At 42.7% G+C, this 20672-nt stretch overlaps 3 protein-coding genes across 3 annotated transcripts in view; 1 reads left to right on the plus strand and 2 right to left on the minus strand.

The window, feature by feature from the left end:
* LOC118414926 overlaps window positions 1-5669 on the plus strand; it is a 10053-nt gene extending 4384 nt beyond the window's left edge. Inside the window, exons 2-4 of the mRNA XM_035819264.1 lie at window positions 1562-1632; window positions 1832-2007; window positions 3087-5669. Coding sequence (XP_035675157.1) covers window positions 1567-1632; window positions 1832-2007; window positions 3087-4773 — 1929 coding nt within the window. The 5' untranslated portion in view covers window positions 1562-1566 and the 3' untranslated portion in view covers window positions 4774-5669. The remainder of the gene's footprint in view (window positions 1-1561; window positions 1633-1831; window positions 2008-3086) is intronic.
* Window positions 5670-7062: 1393 nt separating this feature from the next.
* LOC118412961 lies at window positions 7063-11707 on the minus strand. Its single transcript, XM_035816053.1, has 4 exons — window positions 10768-11707; window positions 8781-8821; window positions 8018-8108; window positions 7063-7442 (listed from the first exon to the last, which is right to left on the minus strand). Exons 1-4 carry the CDS (start codon window positions 10829-10831, stop codon window positions 7312-7314), a joined length of 327 nt encoding a protein of 108 aa, XP_035671946.1. The 5' UTR covers window positions 10832-11707; the 3' UTR covers window positions 7063-7311.
* A 953-nt stretch (window positions 11708-12660) lies between these two features.
* LOC118415022 lies at window positions 12661-20656 on the minus strand. Its single transcript, XM_035819393.1, has 10 exons — window positions 19867-20656; window positions 18767-19008; window positions 18253-18380; window positions 17630-17796; window positions 17016-17175; window positions 16522-16688; window positions 16112-16248; window positions 15570-15736; window positions 15285-15418; window positions 12661-13876 (listed from the first exon to the last, which is right to left on the minus strand). Exons 1-10 carry the CDS (start codon window positions 20370-20372, stop codon window positions 13681-13683), a joined length of 2004 nt encoding a protein of 667 aa, XP_035675286.1. The 5' UTR covers window positions 20373-20656; the 3' UTR covers window positions 12661-13680.
* Between the last annotated feature and the right edge of the window lie 16 nt (window positions 20657-20672).

A 20672-nucleotide genomic window follows, 5' to 3' on the forward strand; every position in this document is an offset into this window, starting at 1 on the left:
CTACACGGTGGAGGATACGTCTCCCCTAAGTTCGCTTAAACTGCGCGGATTCAAAGATTAAACATGTCGTATGTCAACAGAAATACGCAACATTTCATATACGTTCTGGCAACATATAAGCTAAACGGGGGAGGTCTCCCCTAGTTCGCTTAAACTGCGCGGACTCAAAGATTAAACATGTCGTATGTTCAACAGAAATACGCAACATTTCATATACGTTTTGGCAACATATAAGCTAAATGGGGGAGGTCTCCCCTAGTTCGCTTAAACTGCGCGGATTCAAAGATTAAACATGTCGTATGTTCAACAGAAATACGCAACATTTCATGTACGTTTTGGCAATATATAAGCTAAACGGGGAAGGTCTCCCCTAGTTCGCTTAAACTGCGCGGATTTAAAGATTAAACATGTCGTATGTTCCACAGAAATACGCAACATTTCAAATACGTTCTGGCAACATATAAGCTAAACGGGGGAGGTCTCACCTTGTTCGCTTAAACTGCGCGGATTCAAAGATTAAACAAGTCGTGTGTTTTACAGAAATACGCAACATTTTATATACGTCTTGGCAACATATAAGCTAAACGGAGGAGGTCTGCCCTAGTTCGCTTTAACTTCGCGGATTCAAAGATGAAACATGTCGTATGCTCAACAGTAAAACGCAACATTTCATATACGTCTTGGCAGCATATAAGCTAACGGGGTAGGTCTTCCTTGCGTACACGACGGTTCGAAATGAATTATACATGGCGTATATTCAACAGAAAAACGCAACGTTTCATATAACGTAAGGGAGCGCATATAAGCCAAACGTAAGAGGTCTTCCCTGTTCGAATTAAACCTTGCGCACAGAAAGATTGAATATATACGTCACATGCTTTCGGAACAAACAACACAGAAGAGTATTGTATTTGACTTTGCTGAGGTATTAACATAAAATTTTGTACCGGAAAACGTAATTGTCAGTTTTGACTGTAAATCTTGCCACTGTTTTAAAAAAGATGACGCAATGCTTTATCAAACACCAGATAAAGGCTTATTATATTTGACATAGCCGAGGTAATTTTGGTAAACATGTATTTTGTAACAGATCTAGAAAAACGGTATTTGTGAGTTTTGACAGAAAATATAACCACAGTGTTAAAACAGTAATACGGATTATTTTTTATAACCTTTTCAAGACATTTAAGTTGTCTTTTCGGCATACTAAAATAGATGTAAAATTCACGTAAAGAAACACGACAGATTAAGTTACATTTACACACGCTGAAATCTTACGTAAAGGCCAGATGTATGTTTCCGATGCCTTTAATACATCTTAAACTCTTCTGAAATATTTCTCCGCCTTTAAGGGCTTTATACGTATCTCTGAAACTTTGCTTAAATAGTTGTTTTCGTGCTGTGAGAGTAAAACAAAGTCAACTCTTTCATTACTGTTTTGATAAAGCAGCGTTATGAAACGTCTTTTATTATAAAAATGACAATAAGTCAAGAATGTATTTATTGAGTACTGTTTAGATTCACAGAAAGTTTCTGATAGTCTTATGTTGTTGGATGACAGGCACAATGCATCGGTTTCTGTCCGTACCAGAGCTCACTCACCGCCTAGAGAGGGGACAAGATGGCCGGAAGGTAGGACAAGACATGTCGATACTCTGTGAAAGGGTTCTTCTGACAATAGATACCATAGGTTGATTTCGTTGATTTCATAATGTTGTAACATTTTAATATTTTCTACGCATTTGCCTTAATATAATTATTAAGTTGAAGCAAATGTTGTCTCCCCGTAATTTCACTGAGCAATTTAGTTTATAATTTTTTTTTTTTGCAGTTTTCGGATCACGCTTATCTAGGGACAGACCAGTCAAAGATGTCCACATCACAGGAATGTGAGGTTGTTGACAAGACGTCACATGACGATAACGGGACCCTTCTATTAGCTGATATAGAAAGGGTCGCGGATGAAATCAGCATTGTTGAAAGAAGTATCGACAATATCACTAGCAGGTAAAACTCTCCCGACAGCTACGAAATGAGTCGTTAAAACTATATTTCTTACCGTACAATGCAAAAACGTAACATGCATTGGCATAATACCGGTCATAAGCCTTATACCGGTCGATTAAAATAGTGGAACTTAAAGAGATCTACACATGCAACAATAGTTATTTCTGAGGTATGCACACTCCAGACATCTAGGTGTCCAATACATAATTTACAAAGCATCGATAACAATGCATTCGAAGACAACAAGGCCAAAAGTTTTCAGGTCATTTTCGGGGCAGGCGAGCTCGTCGTGGGACAAACACACTGTCACGTTCATCGCCAGATTTGTAGATAATAATCACATGTGCTCACGGCACAAGACGAGCATGATTCAACAGCAATCTTGAATTTCTTTTGGTGACCTACAACTCGTGTAAAAGTGTGAGGAACCGTTGCATAATAGCCCGGATCTACGGCTGAATGGGTCAAATTGAACGTACGCAGCCATTTTCCCGCCATTTTTAATGCTACGGCCAGCAGTAAAGTTTTACGTCATAGCGGTTGTGACGGACCAAAATTAAATGAAAATTCTTGTCAGTATACTCCCATTTTCTCATGACTTTTTATATGCTCATGCAGATTTTTGTTTTGTGCAACTACTAACAGGAAAGAAAGGAACAACAGAGGATGAATAAAGGTACATAGCGGCAGTTAATTATGCCGTGTTTCGTTCGACCGGTATAGTGCACCCCCTTCCAACCACGCGCCCGTTCTCCGTGCAATTCCGCGGTGTGTTCCAATTACGATATTATGTTTTTAGCAGGACCAGAGAGACAAAATAATTTACACAGAAGAAGTGGCAAAGGTAATCTGTAACAGCAACATGGAACTGGAGAAAATGATGCGTTGATCATTTGCCAAATTAGCATTGCTTGAGAAATTGCAGTAAACCGACCGGTATTATGCCAATGGATGTTAGATGTGGTTGGGTTAAACGAAACAAATTACTTGTATATGTTGAGGGTTCCTATGTTGAGACTACGTTATTTTTCCTGCCGCACGCCTACTTTCATAATGGAGGTTGTCTGATGACTTTGCAGATCCCGACAGGCTGCCGGACTGTTCTGGCCGATGCTGTCATTGAACATCCACCAGCTCAGCGAACAACTGTCCTCCGTACACAGCGCTCTGAACAGGCTCGGAAGAGACAAAGCAATCGCTCGAACTCTCCGTCAACAGTTGAAGGACACAGAAGTGAAGCTAGAGGGGTTGGCAAAAAATGGACAGGAGATCGGAGAGACGGTAGACTCATTAAGGCAAGTCTCGGTGCATAGCAGGTGTGAAAATCCCGAGCAGGAGGGGACCGTGGAGATGCTGCAGAAGGACGCGGTAGAAGAATGGCTGAAAAGGGCGGGACAGGGATCCACCTCCTCCCATCACCTCCAGGGGGCGGTGGAAAATCACCTTCGCAAAGAAAACGAGCGAAGCAAAATCCTACAAGAAGAGATCACTGCGATAAAAGAAAATTATGGAAAGAATGTGTCTTTGAAAGTTGCCACCCCAACCGTGTCTGGCGAACTGGCCACCACGCGGGCAACGTTAACAGAGACGGAAAATCGCCTTCAATACGAGAGGGATCAAAACAAGAGCCTGCAGGAAGATATAGCGTCTTTGAGAAAAGTTCAGAAAGAAAAGGATGTGCAGAATAAGGAGTTAGAAGAAGAAGTGGCTTTTCTCCAGAAGATGCTACAAGAGGCGGAAGAAAGGTTTGATGCCGAGATAACAGAAAACACTTTTTCAAATGATTTACACACTGCGACCAACATCCCAGGGCGGCGCCACATGTATACGTCACTGGAGACGTTGACTGAAGGCCAGGGAAGAATGGACCACAGCCCTGCACGGAGAAGTCTTTCGTTTGAAGATTCCCAGACAGAGACAGTGAAAAACACTTACAAAATGCCAAAAGGCAAAGTAGGAAGCAATGACAAGGGAGGACTTAGTGTCAGCCAACCAAATCTATTCACCAGTTACGGCAAAATGGCAGTATACGCAAAGATGGGACAATCAAGGTATTCCACACCAGGCAGAGCCGATGCTGTTGGGCAGGAATGGCGCCAAAGTCCTCGCGTACAACAAATCACTGCAGACCTGCAGTCTAAGCTTCACGCAGCTGAAGAAGATCTGCAGCGAGAACGGGGCAGGTACATCGACCAAACACGAGAAATAAACGACTTAAGAATAAAACTAGCCAAGGAAGCAGAAAGCAAGAAAAAAATACAAGTGTCTTTTGCCATGCTGCGATCACGAATGAAAGAAATGCACGACAGAGTTAGCGTAGAAGAAGACAGACACAAACTGGAGAAACGGGCCTTACTACAGGAGATTTCAAAGCTACGAAAACAAACCGGAACAGATGAAGCGTACTTTATTGAAGAATCCGTACTATCTTCACGCGAAAATACGCGCTCGGACGATAATTTCTCTCAACATTTCGTCATGTCTCACGAGGTTTCTCGGTCCTCGGATGAATTGTCGCTAGAGGCAGGTTCCTGGGGAGGAGATCAAGCGGACGATGCTGTCGGGGAAGATCTTGTAGCTGACCTGACATCGCGCCTGCAAGCCAGGGATGACGAACTTCGGACGGAAGCAATGAAAGCGAGGGCACGTGGAAGGGAGATCGTCCGACTGAGGAATCAGGTTGTGAGATTGACTGCATTACAGGAGCAGGAAAGGACACACAGTTCTTCTAACTTGTATCGCACCAGATCCGAAACAATCGTCTGAGGGTATTTCAAAATAACATTGAATAGGCAACGAGGAATGTGTATGTACATGTAGTCAATAAACTGTGATCCTCAACTGGATTTTTTGGTGGCAGATAGCGTGTGAAGCTGTGGTATAGGTTTGGGCTCCTAGCAGCTTATGCAGCGTCCCTGCACTTCCACCAGGGACGCTTCTGAGGAGGATAGCTGAATAAAGGAACAATGAATTCTAATGCAGACAGTTTAGGCGAAGATGTACATAATGACATGTAGATTATGCAAATTAGGACTTGATATAATCTATGGAAGGTAAAACACTGACAGATATTAATTATTCAAATGAGAGTCTAATTTTCATAATAATTCTAAAAGTCTCATTCATAATTCTATAGTGGTAAATGATGAGAATTACTTACTTGTGATATGTGTAAGTGAGTCAAAAGTGTGCGCCATTATAGAGACTCTTATGTAGATTATGTAAATACAAAATTCATTTTGCATAATTTAGGATCAAATGTAAACATGGAATTCTGTCAAATTAAAGGACTTCTATAAAGGCAAAGTACTGGTATGTATTTTTTTTATTGTGATGACCATCATGAATAGAATCGATAATACTAATTACAGCTTTGTTTACATAACCAATGAGACGATGAAACAATTACTCAAAATATTTCATGGAGGTATGAGGTCTCCGAACTCCTAAAAGTGTATATATCTTCACTCGGCACAAGTGAAAACGAGTGCCTGTAGGATGTAGAGCTGAAGATCCTGTGTTTGGCCTCGATTGAGCCGCATCCATCCCGATGTGAACGATTCAAACCTTATATGGTCCTGTCTGGCACAGCTTGCGTTACAGGGTTTATCGGTGATATGACAAACAAATATATTGAATAAAGTGTTGCCTTTCTTCTTATCGGTTTACCTTTGCCATGTTTCAATGTAGCAGTTGCAGCTTTCCGGTTCCTTGAGACGTGATGTCGTGTCGTTCTTTTAGAATACATTAATTCTTAAATAACGCTTTTACCTTAACCGTTTCTGTATTTTGGAAATGAATTTGATGCTCATTAAGAGCTTAATTGATTGACATCCACACATAACATAAGATCTCGCAAACTACTATAGACTGGGCTGGCTCGTTAACAACAGCTGCAGGGGTGGGCTGATACTAGAACTATGAAAATGATTTCCCGTCACTTGGATTACATTTGACATACACGAAAAGTCAATTTGGACGGAGAGGAAAGATTCTTTTAAATCGGACTGGGTAGAAAAATATAGCCGAACAAGGGAAACTGTAGAGTATTCGGACCAAAGTAATCATTGTGATGGAAGAAATGTACGAAGGCTTTAAGGCTTCTTCTGTCTAGTTACAGTAATGTTATATTCTTGTTTTATGTCATACCTGTGACGCGAATACGGGTGTTCCGGACCGGGCCGTACGTTTCCGTATCGCACAAGTTCGAAAGGCGTATTACACAGGCTCCATTCGAATAAATCGAACTGTTTCGAGCGGGCCGAATACACGGTTGGCAAATCGAAGACCTGATTCAGACGTTGGAACATTGCTGTTGCAACACTTATTGTTCGAGGGCACCAAATTTGTTCAACTTCTGGCGCATTTCGCATCAAAACATGGGTTTTTTCAGGTGGGTATGACATGAATAAAATACAACACGGTGTATTCCGCATCACTCTCGGTCTCGGCCCTCCCTAAGCCCTTCCGTGGACAAATTGCACATTGTTAGTCTGTCTACTATATTGACAGACTAACAATGTGCAATTTGTCCACGGAAGGGCTTAGGGGCGCCATTCACTGCACTGGAAAAGGGAAAACAAGTGATTATCTGCAGTGACAGAAATACCCCATGCCACATGCGTAATCCCATCAAGGCTAATTGTGACGGATACTGCTATTCCAGGATGTGCGGTGCTTTATTCCATTATTGGCTATTTATGACAGAACATGCTTGTGATTTCTGTTACGGAGTGATTTGCCTAGACATGTGCCGCCCGCACAACTTTCCGTTCATTCGAATTCAGAGATGTGTGGATATTGCAGAATCATCAAATGGTGAGTACTTTGAGCTCCAGCTACAATGTAATTGTTAACCAATTACAACGGAAATCTATGTTGACGGCCAAGAAAACGAAAGGATTCATGTAAGTATACTAATATATTCTAACTTAAAAATAGTAGTGGTAATGAACACTTAATTTTTCGAACTTTTTTTTCTTATTTATTTTCATTCTTGCTACTACTTATTTCTCCTTTTAATAGTCAAGCCCACAAATCAGACACAGACTTCCGTGTGTATCAAGTATGGCTTTATTAGGCTTGTTCCTGTTCACCTGTTCCTCATAGAGGAAGCATAACAAACAAGGGAAACTTTACTTCAGATCCGATAGATCATGAATATGATCTGTTTTGTTAAAGGTTTCCAGTATCTTCATTCTCCTCTTGTTTTCATATTATTCTATAATGCTTCTTTTTAATAGCGGCTATATCCTCCGGTTCGCTGCAGCAAGCCCTCTGTTGTCCAGGCGGCTGCAGGACGGCCTAGAACGGCAGACGATAGCACCAGCATCCCCGGTGGTTCCCGCGGCCGCCGCCCTTGCGGTGGTAGATGCCGATGATGAAGGGGTAGAAATCCCCCGCGCATCGCCGCATGCAGCAGTACTGGTTACGGCCTGGAACAAACAATTGATCACAGTCATTGGATACGCTAAAGATAGGTCAAGAAGGATACTTTTCACTCAGGATGTCTCTAAAGATATCGTTAAATGTGAACACGCAGGCTCGACTTGGGCAAAATACATCAAACAAATAAAAAGAAGTATACGGGCGCTATTTCAATGACCAATCAAGGGACGTCATACACTGTTAGATGTATGAATTCCTTGGTGTCCTTCATGCCAAGAGAAGATATATTTAGTCCCCTTGTAATTTGAGCCAGCTGTACACAAGAAGACAACAAGGACTTTTTATGATGGCTTTCTGCCAATCGAAAGGTTATGCCCCTCTGCGAAAGGGTTTGAAACGCGATGTCGATTAGCCTCCTTACGAATGCGGCAAACGGAACATAGAGATATGGGTGCGAGCACTCAGCACAAAAACCATTCACAATACTTTGTCGACGGAGGTTACCCTCCAGTCACACAGTAATTAAAACAGCCAGACGAAAAGACGCAGACAAACAGACACGCAAGTAGAAAGTTATAGAGAAATCATGTTGGTTGACAGAGTGAAACACGGGGTTCCTTACATTTTCGTGCTTCTGGAAGGGTCCAAGTGCGCTTGCTCAGCTCGATGTTTCCCTCCAGACCGACAGAGGGAGGCTTGTCACTTGTTGTTCCCTGTAGTAGGGAATAACCTCTCTCTTTGATCAGATCCAAAAACACTCTTGAGAACTCTCTATCAGAGATATACAAAGTTGCGCGTCTGACAGCTGTCGTCTAGCTACTCGTGATAAATATTGTTTTCTCTCATCTTTGACGTCAATGTTCCTTTTAATTTTCAATCAAGAATGAAGAATATATTTCTGATGAATGTAAGTGTCAAAAACACAACCTGTTTGTGAAGAAAGGTACGAGAATATGGACTGGTTATGAGAAATGAGATAATGTCAATGTTCTAAGAATAAGTCGAAGAATACATTTCTGATGAATGTAAGTGTCAAAAGCACAACCTGTTTGTGAAGAAAGGTACGAGAATATGGACTGGTTATGAGAAATGAGATAATGTCAACGTTCTAAGAATAGGTCGATCTGTTTTTTCTGCGTGTTCATTGATGCAACTGGTAGAACTATGGGATGTGGACGATATGATTTGCCTTTCATTTTTTTAATCTTAGCAAAAAGTCCACTGTGGTAATTGAGAGCGCAACAACAGTCAAAACAACGACAAACTAAGGGGATAAACTTGAAAAGAAACTGAATAATGTAGGTTGGTCTCAGGTGCCAGTCCAACACATATACACTGCCTCACCCGATGAGCCGTAACAGTACACTATGGAGAGGTGTACTTACCAGTTGTCCGGAGGTTCCGGGGACAGTTTCTTGTGCCTCTCCTGGAGTAGATGAGAATGCGGTAGATGACACGAAGTTATTTCAACGTGTATTTCATTTTTAAAAGCTTGATGTCATATAATATTTCCTTGTCATGAATCATATTCTAATTAAAATCATAGGTATAACTCTATCCAATGGGGAAGGGCCTATAAGTGTAACGTAACACTGGCAGATATTTGTATTATTTACAGTGAAACAAAGTGAGATGGAATAGACAAGAAACCGTCCAAGTTTTATCATTACTAAATCTATTTTTCAATTTCGTTTTTTTTCTTCGTTTTTTTTTATCTTATTTTTTTCATTCTGTAACGTTACATTTAGATCATTGAAGTTTTATTTTCAATATTTTAAAGTGTTCCTATGTTCTAGATCTATAATGCATGACAATAACTTGGCTCCAAACAAGATATATGACAAAGTAAAGGATTATAAAGGTCACCCGAGGATCGCACAATCGCCAACGAATACTCAGCAATCAACAAGATCGCTCAAAGGCCTACCTTAGCCGCTAGGCAATTTGGCCAATCAGCGATCGCGATGTAGTGAGGGGGGGGGGGGGATATCTTTGGACTCGACTTGCTGAAATGTGCAAAATCACATCGCAAGTCTTAGAGAATCATGTAAGCCAAATTACAGGTACCTCTACAGCTTTTCTCGCAATGATATTTATACTTCACGAAAAAAAATGGTTCAGGGTAGGAAGAAATTATAGCCATGGGTGGTACTCCTTTCAGAAAAGAACGCTGTCGCCTGAGGACACATGAACTGACTAATAGGCCTTCTGCTGGTAAATCAAATCAGATCGCTGTTGCATATGAGGCACGTTAAGGGTCGACACCTGATCTGGAGCAGTCCACCTGTACATCCTCATCTGTCCTGTCAGAGCATGTATTTCCTCTCTGTTGAATCTACGTCGGAGAGGTCGGACGGAGGTGGATAGAGAGCGTTAGAGGGGGAGAGAGGTTTTTGCGGTGAGGGTGATTTGTTGGTTAAGTCGAGTTTATGGTGGCCCGTCCTACATCCACGTGGAGGCCTTTCCAGCCGCGGGCATTGGGTTTTGCGTACCATAGCCAGCCATTGCCGGGGGAGATGTGTTCTACAACAGACGCGAGGGGGTAATATAAGTCCATGAAAACTCTACGGGCGACACTCCGGACTTTTCTGCCCATTTCGACATGGGGCACTGTCCGCACTGCGGATATTGTACTGTTCTCGTAATCTCCAAGCAGATCCTACGGTGCCATCCGATAGTAGAGTAGATAGGAGTCAAACGGAGATTACTGTTCTCGTACGCTTGATCGATTCAGTAACATCCATTGCAGGAAAGTAACACATGCGAGACATTTAGCCGCAACATTTCTATTACTACCTTGCCACCCGTGTTTGTGTCCCATTGCCTACTACAGCCTTTCCGTGCTTGTGATCAGTTACTAGTAATCTAAGTAGGCCAACGTTTAATTCTTTCATATTCCCTACTTCCAGTGATTGTGCATGCTTATAGCCTCACTCAATAACATACAGTCTCCGTATATACATTTCTTCCGTTTTCCAATGTCCATCCAAACTTTTCTGTGACGACTTGCCACTAACATGTCTAGTGTTATTCGATTTGTGAATGAAATGGTGAGTCTTAGCTGTAGCCTGGTATCCAGCCCTATTACACAGCTCCAAAGCATTTTCATTTTCTGTCCTCTCCGCAAATATTTTTAGCCTGCGCATTTGCGGTGAAGACAGAAGAGACCCGGGAGCTAAACTACGTAAAAATACTTGGCTATCTTAGTTGTGGAGAAGACAAGAAGGACAATTAATATAAGAAGGATTCAGAATAGAATTGATGGTGGCTTGAAAGCATGGGCGTTATCAGATGGGTGGGGAAAGTATTCCCTAAAAGTTGTACAATAGAAGCTCAGCTAACAAATGTGCTTGAAGCTGGCGTGTTACTTACCGGGAAAGGCGGCGATGCCGATGACGAGTCCGAGGAGGAGAGCGAGGGCCAGACGTGATGCCATCTCAACGCTTCAGATGGGTTCGTCCCGCGGCGACAAGCGTGTGGTACTGCCGTTTGGTTGCCCGGGGCTTTTATTCGTACCTGTTATAGCACGCCCTCCGTTGTGGAGAATAGGAAACGGTGTATCATAATATAGATGATTGACAGGTCTTATTGCTGACGTCAGTACATGGTTGCTGACATTTAACAAGTGATTATGGATATGATGACGGGGGACTGGGGGCGTTCACAGGTGTCATTGACGGGGCTCTCAGGAGTCAAGACATCGAAGGGATCCGAACAAAATCAACATTTTGTGACACAGAAGATACACTAGATAACGTGTGTGGGAGTTAAGATTGGGCGTAATTTGTCATTACCTTCATAAAAGACGCGTAGGTTCGGCAATGCCTGTGTGTCTAAATATCAAGATGAAGCTTGTTATAAAGAGGAAGAATCATTCATCATTCCCTCATGACATCAATGAAAAGCGGCTTTCAGGCCGATTTGAGCTTTCAAGGATAAACAAGTGTTCAAACAAATCAAACGAATCCCAAGGAAATAAGAGCATTTAGATGTTGAATCAAAGACCAAGTATGCTCCCAATTATGACAGCAATTACCACGTCAATGTTATTTCATTACCTTCGCCAAGTAGATTATACTTTCAGTTAATTTTTTAAGGCCTCATGTTGTGCCCCTATACATAGGTCAACAGCATATAACTCGAGAAGCTGTGTATGGATTTTAATGATATTTGGTTTTTGAGTATCGGTTGCGGAAAGGAAGGTCGTACATGTTCGAAAATGGTTAGCGTAGCCTTTTTCTGTCAGGGCAGTAGCGGGTCGAATGTGTGCGTCCGCTTTTTTTTTGTGTACAGCGTAACTCAAGAAGCCTTGAATGGATCCTGATAATATTTGGTAGGTGGGTAGGGGTCAGGTAAACGAAGGTCAAGTACGATAATGGGCTCCCTAAGCTACTGCAGCAAAACTTCCAATTTTGACATCTCGTGTTCTGGACATGCTGTGGTCATGATTTTTGAGTGGTAGATAGCCTAAGTGATGACTTACATAATGTAATACTAACAATGCAAATCAACAGCTAATTTGCATAATTAATGAGGAAAGTTCATAAATCAACTGAATTCCATGATAGGACTTTCAAACTTGTCAAGTTGTCACATACGTAGCTGAGAAAGAGAAATGTCCAATACATATTAATTATACGAATGAAGACCTCATTTAAATAAATAATGAGAAAACATGAACAGAATGACGGATCATCATGATTTTTGGTATGTAGATAGCCTAAGTGAAGACTTACATAGTGGTATACTTATCATACAAATTAACAGCAAATTTGCATAATTGATGAGGAAGTTTACAAATCAACTGCATTCCAAAATAGGACTTTCAAACATATGTAACTGATAAGGAGAGAAATGTCAATACATGTTAATTTGAATGAGGAAATATTAACGTGTTGGCGGATCGTCATGATGTTTGGTATGTAGATGTAGCCTAAGTGATGCCATACATAATGCAAATCATCAGTTAATTTGCATAATCAATTAGAAAAAGTTTATAAATCCACTGCAGTGCATGATAGGACTTTCAAACTTGTCACATATGTAACTGAGAAAGAGAGAAATGTCAATAGAGAAATGTCAACTTGGTCAAAGCCCCCTATCATCATTTACTATTCGGCCAGGCCGGAGTCTGGTAGAGACTACATGGTTTTGACAAAGCACAGTGAAAGTTGCGCTGGAAAGTATCACAGCAATGTACAATCACTTTGCCAAGAAGTTTATGTTATTGGTAGGGTTTGTGGGTTTGTGAGGAACACACGTCCATGCAGCCGTTTGCTATTGGGGTAAGTACTCTTTAGTAATACATGAATAAGACCTTTAGGTCTTGAATAAAGGCATGATCATTTTGCGAAGGGATGTGTTCGTGGAACTCTAGTTTTACAGAATTTATTAGCCCTCGCAAATCTCCAAATCATTAAAAACAGCTGCACTGGTAAACAAGTTTGAGGGCAAATACGTCATCGAAGTCGACGGCGTCCGAAGGGATTTCTGTTCACATGCCCCAGAAGAAGTTACAAGAGGAATACAAACAAATAGCGAGTAAAATAGATAGCACAACAGAAAAAAAGCTATATTCCCTTTTCCCCTGTAGTGGATAGGGTTGGGTTTTACGTCTTTATCTTTTGAACACAGAATAGAATGCTGACGACATCAATAGATATTCTTACGGAGACTAAAGAAACGTACATCGCTCGTTAAAATTGCGTGTAGAAATTTTCCTAAGCGTTCACACGAGAACTGATTCTTTCTACATCCCTTCTTCCTCTCCTATTTATAAAAGTTCTTTTGACACTGTTTTGATACAGCTTCATCAAGGGAATGAAGCGTTTCCGGGCGTCGTCATTTTTCGGATTGATTAATAAGAGTGCCTTGTTGAGTTGCTTCCCATAGACGTCAAAACCATCAAGGAGGACGTCAAGGAAGGGTGGCCGGTTATTGGTTGGCGATGAAACGAGACAAATAAGGAGGGATCGTTCGTGTGTTTGCTTGCTTCTTTTTTTGCCCGTATGTATAACGTTATATTTATATATACAGACATATATATTGGGGCGTACATGTTAGAGGTGGGGATGGGGCAGATGGTCAAGTGGTCATGCGGCAAGTGGTCAAAAGTGTGGGACAAATTCATATGTCACTTCTGAGTGGGGAAAAGTCCTGAAGTTTGTATACTAGTACTATAAGCGCAACTTTTCTGATTCTCATATAGTCTCCAATAGGATACGCCCTAATCCTCCCTTTTTATTTGGAAATTTTACCCAAATCAGTTCATGTATCATGCAATGGCTATTTCCCCGGGTCCACGTGGTCCTGGAGGTTAATGCAGGTCTCCACAACCCTTCCCACGACGTATCCACCCTGCATGTACGTCTTCTGGGTACCAAAGTTGTTCTGGGCGGCCCGGATGTCTCCGTAGATCTCATGCGAGCCCTTGTACCAAATCTCCAACTCGTCCGACATGTCAATGATGAAGTGTGCACACCTGTGACAAAAATCGCCTTGGTTAGTTTACTTTGCTCATAGTCAGGACCAGACTTTCGCTTGTGTTTACAAAATCTTTCCCTCGCTAGGGCAACTGTAGGGCCGGCCTGTAGGAGCGCGATTTTAGTCAGGCTAGACCAAACTTCTATTACCAGCGCCTGTGATTTTCAGTGAGGTATGCCTTCTATAGAACGCACGTGAGTCCACTTCACATTCCCTCATCTAGAGTTCCACTAACACATACATTCGGCAAATAAACAAGGGCTATTATGAAGAATGCCTGTTTTTAAGACCTGTCATAGTGTAGATACAACTGGATTATAGAGTTATGCAAAAAACGCATAAAAGCAAAAGTCCAAAGTATGAATAAAAGACTTATCTTAGCAACTTAATGGCTAGCAACCTAGCATTGGCTGGTTGCTCGACGAATTAAAAATAAAAACGAATTGACAAAAACGCTTGACAAAAATAACAATGTTTTGTTGTATTCTAAACCATACTTTAACATCGTGCGTCATATTCCAACTATAAAATCAGGGTTTACACGAATTAATTTCGTTCGCTCTGCAATCGCCGTCTATTGCAGTAGAATTAGGCCATATTCACACCCCAATTACGTTTACTTAGTCTTAAACAGAGTCATTATTATTGCTTGAGCTGTATCGCCCACAGGATAATAGCCCTTTCATCAGGGCATCCGAATGAAAACATCAAAAATCCGTTTGCGACGATCCGCACTACACTGCAATACACTAAATGCTGTGCCGAGGACATTCTTGGCTTGAGCTAATGAACAATACCCAGGCATGATATAGGCGTAGGATTGAACAACTGATCACGACTTTGATACACCTTTGCCACCAAAGTTCCGTAGGATGAATGAACGCCCAAGCGGTTTGAACAATATGTTTGCAACCACCCACACTACAGGTCCACAATATGTGAAGTGTACAGGAAAGCACACGTGCTTTTTAAATGTGACGCTAATTGCTCAGTTTACTTCATTACCTACTATATTGTCAATATGTCAAATGGTTAGAACAGTATGTTAAGACGGGCATTATATCGCCTACAGGATAATAGCCCTTTCATCAGGGCATCAGGATGAAAACATCACAAATCCGTTCGCAACCACCCACACTAAAGGCCCACAATATGTGAAGTGTACAGCAAAGCACACGTGCTTTTCAAACGTGACGTTATTTGCTCAGTTTACTTCATTGCCTACCATATTCTAATATCCAAGCAGATCTTACAGTGGCATAAGATAGTATCATAAGCTGGGGAAGGAATTTAGCCGACAGAGGAGTTCCATTCGCCACCGGCACTATCTTATGCCACCGCAAGATCTGCTTGGAGATTAGCCTGCAAGACGCAAAATGCACAAAAAACAACAAATTTCAACGCACCTTGATAAAGCGCACTCTAGTAGATCTTGGGTGAACAGCAGCACAGTCTGTGCCAGTCGAGTCTCGCCACACTGCACCAAGGCTGCGTACAGGTCCTTCAGAGCCTGACCAAACAACTGCAGCCCCTCTGATATCTAAAAGATGGGGAAGAGAAAGATACTGCCACATTGCGGAGGAAGATAATTAGTCTAGAGTTAGGTACGTCTACCATATGTATGGTCACTTGCACCCTTGATTTACTGCAAGGTTTAGGCTACAACTGAATGAAAGACACCAAGTTCATACCTTGTCCTGCTCAAAAGCTTGCCATGCATCCTCCAAACTGCTGATGGTCTGTTCTCCATCGTTCACGCACTTGACAAACTTGTCTCCGTCCGTACCCAGTCCGATAGCGAACCCCCGGTACGTCTGCTCCCACTGAGTGCCATTAGCGCTGTCCGTGATGCCAAAATCTACACGTAAAAATGTGATTTAAACGTGTGTAATGTATATGATGACCAGTTGCACCATTGCTGATTACCTGACTCTACGTGTAGTTGAATCAAGAATGTGCCCAATGTCTACACAACGAAGCTTTTGTTGATTGGCCAATCTGATTGAGTCCCCACCTCAGGGGCAATTTTATAAAAGTTTCTAGAATACAAAGCTTGGAACATGCACAGATAAATAAAACAATGTGCAATGGGAATTAGTAGAGAGAGTACATCTTATAAAGTTGACAGATAAAGAATCGCAACAAGGGTCAAACATTGTACGAATTGCGGATCTGTACCGACTTTACATCTCCCATGTTTCAGGTTTGTGGATAACTTTTGTTCCCCACCTACCCGTTGCCATGACGCTGACGAACTTCTTGTTCACCATATACCGAGCCTGGTAGTTTCCGGTTGGCAGGTTCAGAGTCATGTTCACAGAGCCTTTGGGAACGATGTCACGGGTCGGGTTCAGCTTGCCTTGGACGTACCTGACGACACGTTTTTATCATTACTTAAGTGGTTGTAACTTAATTCAGAGGTGGAACAATGCTAGCCTTGGTATCATCCTACGTCGTATGTCATTACGGCGGATTGATCCCTTACTTTCCGTGGTGAGCAAGCGAAAAGGGAGCGGTAACTATACAGAGGAAGGTACATAGGCGAGAACAATACCAGAGAAAGGTTAGATCAATGTATTGGTGTACCTTTGCATGATCACTATTGCAAACAGGACCTACTGACTGGTTGCCATAGTTACCGACCTGTAGTCCAGGTAGCTGTCGTCAGCAGCACCTGACTGGTAGATCCCGATCCAGTCATGCGCAGTGGCCTGGTCGGACGGGACCATCCAGCTCACGGTCAGGGCGGTGCCTGACTTTATTTCCATTGGTGACAAGTCCATTGTCTTGTTTTGTAACACTTCGTCAACCTGTCAAACAAAAGATTCAAGTCAGCAGTTTCGTCATGATCGTGATTCATACAACCGACTTGCTCATGCGTCCATGAACTTTAGACATCCGGATCCAGGTAATGAGATACACAATCCAAAAGTTGTTCAAGCAACATCATACGATTTGTACACGGTCAGACGTTTCAGACAGCGTCTTTCGTCTGAATCTGAACAGAATCCAGTTTCTTGAGTAACTTTTGTATTGAGCGACTTGCAAATGATGTCCCTTAATCAGTCTTAAGAGATGATCATTACCTGCAAACGATTTGCTGCAAGAGGGTCGGGGACGGCTAGAAGCCATGTTACCTTGTCATTAGAGTTGATGACGAACACTTCCCACCAGCCACCGTACTCGTCATCCTGGAGGATTGTGGGTAGTGAGGCGGCGGTCCCGTTGGCAGGCTGTCCCACCGTGTCCCAGCCGTGCCATCGGCCTCCCCTCTCCAACTGCCACGCGTGAGACAGGCTGGGGAGGATGGGCACACCAGCATCAGCATGGATTGAGTTGTTTATGAATGAATGAATGAAGACCTTTATTGTACCTATATGAAGGGGATGATGATATGAAGGGGATGATGATGATGACCATTTCGTCCATCGGATGTCGATGACGACCTTGACTTCGGAATCTTCGGAACCTATTTACCCACTGGTTTAAGTACAGCAGTACAGGTCGCAACAAAATGATAGTTGACAAATACATAGAATATTTACAATGTCAACCAGCACAAGGATCATATTCTACAAGTTAATGGAGAATGATAATCAGTTACAGTGCACATTATAATGGCGAGTCCCCCTCCCCAGGGATTTTTTTTTCAGTCATGGTTTCTCTTGGCTCATTTACACACTTTCCAGCTCGCTCAGAACCTGTCCATGGCTGTGCTTATGCAACTTAGATGCCAGACAAAAATACGAACCTGCCATCTTTTGCCACGACAAACATCTCGTTCCCAAGATGGACGTTGTTCCCGGCAGTCAGTGGGTTGACGTCACTGAGCGGTGCTGGGACCTGACCGTTACCGACGTTTGACCAAACAGCCCAGGTACAATATCCCCACGGGTTCACCACCTTATCACATGTTGTCTATGGGAAAATGAAAAAAAAGAAGGTTCTTGCATATCCACGTTGTTAGGATCAGTTGACAACACAACGACGAAACACAATATAGATCAGAACACACAACAATGCCGTTAAATAAAGAATATATGAAACAAAGAAAAGCAACTGTGTGTCTGTACTGTAAGGATCCCCATACCGCCAAACGACTCTCCAAGCATACATGTCAGCTGGATGACAAAAGAGAACAATTTGGCCAAATAGGGACAAATAATGTTACCATGGGATCTCAGTCGGTCTTTTGCAGTCTATCCAGCTATCTGCCGGCCGGTCAGTTCACTCCTAGGCCAATTGTCTCCTACTAGACTTTTATTCCTAACTTGGCCTTAGTCCCCGGTTACCATCCGGACTCTGGTAGAGACTGCTCCCAATCTCTTCTCCTAACTCTATACAGTACTCAATCCTTAAGGCCCACAGACGCACCTGTGGAATGTGCTTCAGGTGCCCGTCCGTCCCGATGGCGAACACCTCTGTCATGCCGTTGAAGATGGCTTGCCTCATACTGTGGGCTTGTGGCCGGGACACTTTCTGCATAGCTGGTGGTAATATCCCTTGAGAGAATGATTCAGAATGAGCTTTGTGTGAAAGCATAGCTTTATTCTCAGCATCCTTTAAGTCAAGGAGGTTAAATAAAGAAGTTTAAGTATATATAAACCCTTCGGACTAGAGGTATACTCAAAATGGGCTGCTAAACTTTTCCTGTGTTAGTTCGGCTTTCTATTCGTTTCTGTCCCGATTTTACCACTAACGTTATACATACAGAACTTTATTGTACGACAATTGTGCACGACACAGTGTATGACAGCGACAATTACACAAAGTATAAAGTAAAGGTAACGTTATAAAGTAAAACTTAACATCCTAATTATCATAACTATCTAATGCTCTGCGGCTTCCAGCTGTACTGTGAGTTCTATCCTGTGAGAAGTTGACCTACCCAGTACCCGCCATGTCTGCCACTCCGTGCTGCCGACCTGTGTCTGGTAGTGCACCCTCCCATCAGGGAAGATGGCGTAGGCCTCCAGGTACTTAGTGAAGGCGTTGTACACGATGGACGGGTCCGTCACCAGGTCCCCTCCCAGGCTCTGCCACGCCTGGAAACCGCCGGGCCCGCTGTAGGTCCAGTACAGGCGGGACGGGGTCGTCATGGAGCGGGCGAACACCGCGGTTTGGCCTTCCCTGTCGTTGCAAGGCGATTAGGAAAGACGATATGAAAACAACAACAACACATTTTGCTTATAATGCTAAAGAAAAACACTTTCACGGTACTAACTACCCTAGAAAGGTTAGTATAGCATGTGGGGACGGACAACCTCAAGCCAACCGTTCACACCTACGCCACATTTTCAGAAAAGACGCTGGAGCCGCATGTTCCCTAGGTAGGTCGACGACTGCATATCGGTAGCTTGAGGGATGAATCTACTCTACTATATACCCTAGAAAGGTTGTGAGAATAACATCATCCCTGACATTGCAAGGCGATATATGAATGAATAAATGGCTGGTTTATTTGATCATTGTGATCAGATACAAAAGTACACATAATTGTATTCCTAAAATCCAACATAAATACTACCTTAAAACAGATAGGTTTGACTAGTATATGCATGTACAATACGTGGTCACAAGTAGCTTACAACTGTTAAATGTGCTGCTAGAGTATATACTAGGAAAGATGATATTAAAGAAAAAACATGTTGCCGGAAAAAAAGCTATAGAAAAGAACCCACTATCACTCTGTCTACAACTAAAGTGCCACAGAACGGTTGAGAATAGCATCTATGTACTAGTATTTACATCAACTACATTAAAGCTTCGAATGCGATCGCATTTACCAATCATCAACATGCATCTATTTGTGCAAAACTCAAAGTTCGACGTCTTTTCAAAGGTTATCATGTGGTTCGTGAGACAAAAAGGGGCGGTGTGCATACTCAAATGGTGGACTTTGGCGTTCTAAGTACGGTTGGTTAAGTCAATGATTGTTTTGAACATGCATGGAGCACGCGAATAATAAATCATGAAGATATCGCTTACCATGCAATAGCAGACACCGAGTCCCTTCCTGTCAGACTCACGCCTGTATCTGTGGGTAACATCCCGGCAGGAAGAGGTGTCCATGGTTCAAAGTTCCGTCCCCAGGTTTTATTCTGACTACGATAATACACCTGCCCGTCCGCGCACTGCACGAACACCTGCATGGCATCGTCAGGTGCGTACACCACGGAGGGGTTGGACACGACCTGCAGCCCGTCAGGACTGCCGAAGTCCTCAAAATCCTCGAATCGAAGGCGCAGTGGCGGATGGACGGTCGGGCCAGCTGAGGCCAGTGGTCCGAAGATGCCGAGGCTGAACTGGAGCGTACCGCCAGGACTGGTCCTGAAGGCAGCGGTGTAGTTATACCTCACCGGGCCCATGTGGGCGGGGATTCGGGTCTTCAGCACGGCCAGACGACGCTGAGCTGCGTCAGGACCGTCTCCCAAGACAGTGGGGAGGAAAACCAGCAAGGAAACGAGAGCAAGGGAAACAACGAGATACCCCATTGTGCACGAATAAACTACCGCGAAGTTAACCTTTCTAACAAAACAACTTTAGGACGATACAGCGTACAAAGTTCGACGCGACCTCTGCCAGATAAGTACACTTAACTGATGTCTATGTTTACAATCCTTAAGCACACAGCAAGTCAATACAACAAAACACCACACAAAGACCAACGAGTCCCGGATGTTCTTTTATATGTAAAAGAATATTGTGTGATGTGCAAAATCTCAGATATGCCTTGTAGGAAAAAAGTAATACAAACAACACACATCGTGTTTTGATGAGTTCCATTGTGAAAG

This window comes from Branchiostoma floridae, chromosome 4, assembly GCF_000003815.2.
Source record: "Branchiostoma floridae strain S238N-H82 chromosome 4, Bfl_VNyyK, whole genome shotgun sequence".
NCBI classification, from domain to species: Eukaryota; Metazoa; Chordata; class Leptocardii; order Amphioxiformes; family Branchiostomatidae; genus Branchiostoma; species Branchiostoma floridae.